At 40.6% G+C, this 6,012-nt stretch overlaps 1 protein-coding gene across 6 annotated transcripts in view; it reads left to right on the top strand.

Annotated features, from left to right (window-relative positions):
* The window catches only part of hdac5 (histone deacetylase 5), a 61,275-nt gene that overhangs the window by 16,370 nt on the left and 38,893 nt on the right, over positions 1 to 6,012 (top strand). Inside the window, exon 3 of one of the 6 annotated variants that reach the window (XM_046070380.1) lies at positions 2,643 to 2,755. The exons of the other annotated variants lie outside the window; for them this stretch is intronic. Within the exon in view, the coding sequence (XP_045926336.1) occupies positions 2,713 to 2,755 (43 nt within the window). The 5' untranslated portion in view covers positions 2,643 to 2,712. The remainder of the gene's footprint in view (positions 1 to 2,642; positions 2,756 to 6,012) is intronic. 6 annotated transcript variants of the gene reach the window in all.

The raw sequence follows: 6,012 nt of genomic DNA on the forward strand, positions 1-6,012 counted from the left end.
CCGGGGGGGGGGGGGGGGGGGGGACAATTGAAGGAGGCGAGTGCAGGGGGATAGACGTGAGGCAAAGATGCTGTGCGACGTGAAAGGGAAAGGTGCACGCCAGTGTTCTAAAATCAATGGGAATTTAGTTTATTGTAGTTTGGCTTGCTTATTAACACGCTCAGGAGTTGCAGCAGAGGCTGTGACACACAGCTCACTGAGGCAATTAAGGTAATTTAAAGCCCTTAGTGACTGACAACTGCTATTTGCGTCAAAATCACTGCTTCTTAGATTCAGTGTGACTATACATTTCCCGAAGACATTCTTACCTTTGATGTCCATCGTGAATAAACACCCATAAATATCCTCGGAAATCACAGGAAAGTGATGGTCCAGAACGTGCCTGAGAATTTTTTGTGTTTTTAGTTTTTCCCCAGTATCACGTATCAAGTAATCCAGTGATAATTGTCTGTACGTGCATGGGTACATTGCAAACAGGAGCTGCTAATAGCTAATTTGGCATACTTTTAATGTTGCCAATTTACAAAAATGTAAACAAATACAGGCTGAAAACAGAGCTCAAGTAGTAGCCCACAGAATAAAAAGCTGCTAAAAGACCAATAATGTCTGCTGTGGGTCTTCAGCCTGTGGAGGTTTTGTTACAGTAAAGTCACCCTCAAGTGAGGCGAGCTGGGTTTGGACTGTGGCTTGATGCCACCTCTTGAAGCCAGCGGGTTGTTAGTTGGTAAAGCAGGACTCACTCTAATCTTCTTTTCGGCTGCAATTACAGTATTGGCTCACTGTCCAATCCAGGTCAGTGTATGTGAGTTTGTGTGTGTGTTCTGACTTAACAGGCTCACAGACACTTGTAGGGACAACATGTCCTCTGCTGTAGGTCATGGTTTCTTAGGTTTGTTTGCTCTTCACTTACATTGATCACATGCATTCTTTAGAACTGGTTATGCATTTTACATGAGCGTTTGTGTACTTAAGCAATTGCTTAACTAAAAAAATGGCAGAGCTACTGATTTCCAGTCTGTGAACGAAACTATTCAAACCAGCCAAATGGTTTATAATTCCCATCTCTAGAGCCTTTATCACCTGCTGTATGTTTTCACTATTTACACTAGCAAACTGTTGCTTTCACTTGGAGTTAGGTTTTTGTCCAAACAACAAATTTAAGTGCAACATACAATCTCTGTTGCAGTCTCCACTCACTCCTGAGAGAAATATCGCTCTTTAGGTGGTAAATGCTCCACTGTGTCCATTAGCTAGTCGGTAACGGTCTGAGTGCTGAGCAGGTAGCTTATAACTGGTTTATCAAAGCTTTTTTTTGCTGCAAACAGCTTGTTGCTGCTACTGGAAACAAGGCTGATGAGAGCATTGAGACTGTAGTGAGACATTAAAGCTGCTGCCTGTAAACCTAAACATCGAGCTCCATCGAGCTGAGGGGAACTACAGAGTGCATCACTGTTAGTGACCTCCTTCACTGGACCCACTGTTAATACAAAAATATTTGTTTGTGCAGCTGTGTAATTGATAGAACCAAATGTTGTCAAAAACATTAAGCCTGGTGTAACACAACAGGCAGCATCCGCTGTGGATGACCTACAGTCTGCCAGCCCATAATACTTCTTACCCACCCTCAGTCTCTATAGCAACACTACACATGTGACTCCTCTCTCTCTCTAAGCTTCTAATTTGTCTAAAGTACACACAGCCATTATACTATTTTTACCTCACTCTCTCTCTTGCTCTGTCTTTTCTTCCTCCCTCTCTGTCTGACTGTCTCTCTCTCTCTCCTGGCTTTTTTTCCAGTGTGTTTTGCAAGGCTGATGTCATAGTGCCTATTTTCTTTTAGCAACGCAGAACGAACAGGACAGAGAGAGAGAAAAGACGAATATTGGTTTCCTGAAATACCTCCCAGCAGCAGCAGCAGCAGCAGCAGCTGCAGCAGCAATGTGAAATAGGAGAGACAGCAACAGAGCCTGGACTTAATTGCACACCTCTGTCTTTATGAACCACTAATTTCATAATTAGTGACAGATCATGGCCAGCACGTAGTGCAGCATATTTGTTTCTTTATTGGCCAACAACGTCTGCTGGGGGCTAAAGATGGTAAATGTATTTAGAAGAAAAAGGAGCAGAGGGAAGCCTTCATTAAAAAAAATCATCAGGCTCTCCGACGTTAACTGTCAGCTATTATACCAATGTTGTTCTTGTTAAGTCTCCATCTTTGTTGCTTTGTTCAGTGCCCCAGTATTGTATTTGCAGTACACCTTCCACCGATCATCTGTCAACTTTGAATGTTTGTAGTTGGAGTGTTTTCCTTTGTCTGTTCATGCTAACTAGTCTTCTTCTTGTGTTTATTCCAAACTAACTGGACACATTAAAATGCTTCCTGTGTAGCAGGAAAGAGACTTTAATAATAATAATAATGATAATAATAATAACTTTATTTGTAGAGCACTTATCAAACAGAGTACAAAGTGCTTTCACAGAAGATAGAACAATTAAAATCAGAACAGTTAAAAATACACCATTGAAATAAGACAAAGCATGCAGAAATTAAACTTTTCAGAAAACTTTTTCCTGAATAAATACGTTTTCAGGCGAGACTTAAAAAAAGACACCAACTCAGACATCCTGATTTCATCCGGCAGATCATTCCAGAGCTTTGGGGTCCTTACCACAGAGGCTCTATCTCCTCTAGATTTCAGCCTGGCCTCAGGGATGTACAGGAGACCCCTGCTGGAGGATCTCAGGCTGCGTACAGGTTCGTAAGGGGTTAAGAGGTCACAAATATATTCTGGAGCCAGGCCATTAACAGCTAAAGTAATCAATAAGAACTTAAAATCAATCCTAAAACAGACAGGAAGCCAATGTAAAGAGAATAAAATCGGAGTGATATGGTCGTACTTCCTAGTTTGGGTTAATAACCTAGCAGCTGAGTTCTGCACTAACTGTAGGCGGTTCAAAGTTTTTTTTATTTAGACCTGAGAACAGACTGTTGCAGTAGTCTAGGCGAGTCAAAATAAAAGCATGTATAACAGTTTCAGCATCTCATCGCATTTAAGATGAGGTAAGATAAGATAAGGTGAAAGAAGCATGATTGGACAAGCTTAGCAATGTGTTGTTCAAAGGAAAAATTACTATCAAAAAGGACACCAAGATTTCTGGCAACAGGCTAATGTAGGTAGACAAATGACAAATAGAGGGTATAATCAGATTAGTAGTGTGCTGGGGACCAATTATGAGGATTTCTGTTTTATTAGAGTTGAGTTGTAAAAAGTTTATTGACATCCAGGATTTTATGTCAGTCAGGCAGGCCTGGAGGGAACGCAGCACACTGAGGTCAGTTGGCTTTACTGGGAGGTATAACTGAGTATCGTCCGCATAGCAATGGAAGAGAATATCATATCGGCGGATAATGTCACCCAGGGGGAGCATATAAATGGAAAACAAAATAGGTCCGAGAATTGATCCTTGGGGACGGGAGAAAAGGTGGATTTAAAGTTGTTAATAGACACACAGTGCTTCCTGTTAGATAAATACGAGGCAAACCAGTCCAATACCGTGCCATATCTGGAACACAACCAGATGACAGCTATTTATGATTAAGAACACTTACTGAACCTAGACTGTCCATGATTTTGAATAAAAACTTTGTAGGGATAATGTCCAAGGGACAGTGAGTCTCAGTGAGTTCTAATAAATTAGTTGGTGAGAAGTAGCTCCTTATCATATTTTTCCCACCTTTGTCATAAAGTGAGCAAGGATCTTTTCACAAACTTTAGACAGTGAGAAATAGCAGCTTTCATTACCTGTATCACAGTTGCTTTGTTGCTAATGTTTTATAGACCAGTCAATGAATCAAGAGCTTAATTGGCAGATTAATTGAAAAACGAAAATAACTGTTAGTTGCAGTCCTCCTGTAGATACATAATGTGCCACAGCCTTCATTTATAGCGTTCTGGATCATTTCATTTCATCCATGCTGATTATTTTAGGAAGAGCAAGTACTTCTGACAATATTTCACCAGTGATGAGTAAAGTTGATATCAGCATATATGAGCTGAATTATGTAGCATCTCCCTTCATGGGGTGACTTGGTTGAATAAATTGGTTGATTTCCATTATCAGTTCACCTAGTCATTATTTTTTTCCCCAGTTGAACAATAATTGTGACATTATAGAAAAATGTCACAATTATCTGCCATTGGAGATGACATATTTCAGTTGCTTGTTTGGCCCGTCAAAGCAGAGATTCAGTTTTGTGTAGTAATCAATTAATAGTTTAATCGACCTTTCAGGTTTAGTTGAATATAGACAGCTTTAGGCCTGGGGATTGATCTTTTAGTACTTTCAGTACCCACCAACATGTGTTTCTAGAGCCGAGTAGTGAAACCAACCAAATGTTGGCATCATATACTTAATCATGCTTTCTTTGGTTAGATATTTTCTCCTAAAAAATTATATTTTTCTTTTCTGTTTGTGGAAAAGTTCTTGTACTGCTGCTGGTGTTCAAACAAAATTAGAAACCGATGCATTTGATAGAGTTTGACTTGTTCTGTTAAATAGAAAAAAGGCATTGTAGAAATTGAAAAACCTTGTTTTGCTCTTCATTGTGAGCTGAAAATATTAGTTAAAATAATTTGCAACTTTTTTGATGATTTAATCTTTAAACTTTGGCCCCACACAAATATATCAATGATTGGATGATGGCCATGAAACGTGCTACATATTGTACAATTGTACCAATTGTACATACTAATACTTCCCAGAGCATGAATCCTGATGACTTTGAAGATCCCCTGACTTTTTGTTGATATTTGTGGTTTGGAGTGAAATGGCCTGACAACTGTTGGATGGGTTGCCATGAAATTTAATATACATTCATATCCACCTCAGGATGAATTGTAATGACTCTGGTGATCCTCTCACTTCTCATCCGATCAAAATTGAATTTGTCCTGCAGAACTAATGAAATTCCCGTCAGCCTCAGCTGTAGTTTGTTCAAACACAAATGCTAATGCCAACATGCAAAACTAAGATGGCGAACCTGGTCAACGTTACCTGCTAAAACACCAGCATTTTAGCGTTGTCACTGTGAGAATGTTGGCATGCTGTTATTAGCACCAAGCTCAACGCACCGCTGTACTAAAGTACAGGCCAACAGAGCTGCTGCCACGGCACGGTCTTGTTCTAGTGAAAATGCCACATTTTCCATTTCCCAGTTCCGATCATCTGAGTATTTCCAGGTTTTGGACTGTTGGTTGGACAAAAAAACAATATGTCTCCTTGGGCTTGCATTTTTCATGACGTGATTGGCATTTAAAAATGGGAACACATCGTTGCAGCCCTATAAAAAACTAAGCCTTATGGTACCAGTTTAAGGAGGACTGCCTTGTAGAGCACCACCAGGAGTTGCAACAGGGGCTTGCCTTTGTGATTTGATGTTCTCTGTGATGCATACAGAGTCATTACCAACAAGGTATAATCACAAGTCTGTATTCATTTCTACCAGTATTTTACTTTTTTTTACTGCAGCGTGAATGTGCATGAATACTGAAATGTTGCCTTTTTGTAGTGTGTGTGTGTGCGTGCGTGCATGTGTGTGTGTGTGTTTACCAGACTATAAATGTCTTCAGTTTGACGTCAGACGCTGGCTGCTGTGGAATGCTGTTCTCTTGCCAAATGGACTGTTATACACACACTCACAGACCAGTCTCTCTCTCTCTCGCTCACACACAGCATATACGCACACACACAGGGACAGTGTGTGTGTTGTAGTGGAAGGGGAGACACGTGCGTCACAGTGAAATGCCAGAATATTTGTTTAGGTAATATAGATGTGAGTGGCTGCACAGATATTCACAGACGCACACCCACACACACACACACACACACACACACACACACACACACACACACACACACACACACACACACAGCACAGACACAGACACACACACACAGACAGACACAGACACACACACACAGACACAGACACACAGACACACACACACACAG

This window comes from Micropterus dolomieu, linkage group LG02 (genome assembly GCF_021292245.1).
Source record: "Micropterus dolomieu isolate WLL.071019.BEF.003 ecotype Adirondacks linkage group LG02, ASM2129224v1, whole genome shotgun sequence".
Classification (NCBI taxonomy): Eukaryota; Metazoa; Chordata; class Actinopteri; order Centrarchiformes; family Centrarchidae; genus Micropterus; species Micropterus dolomieu.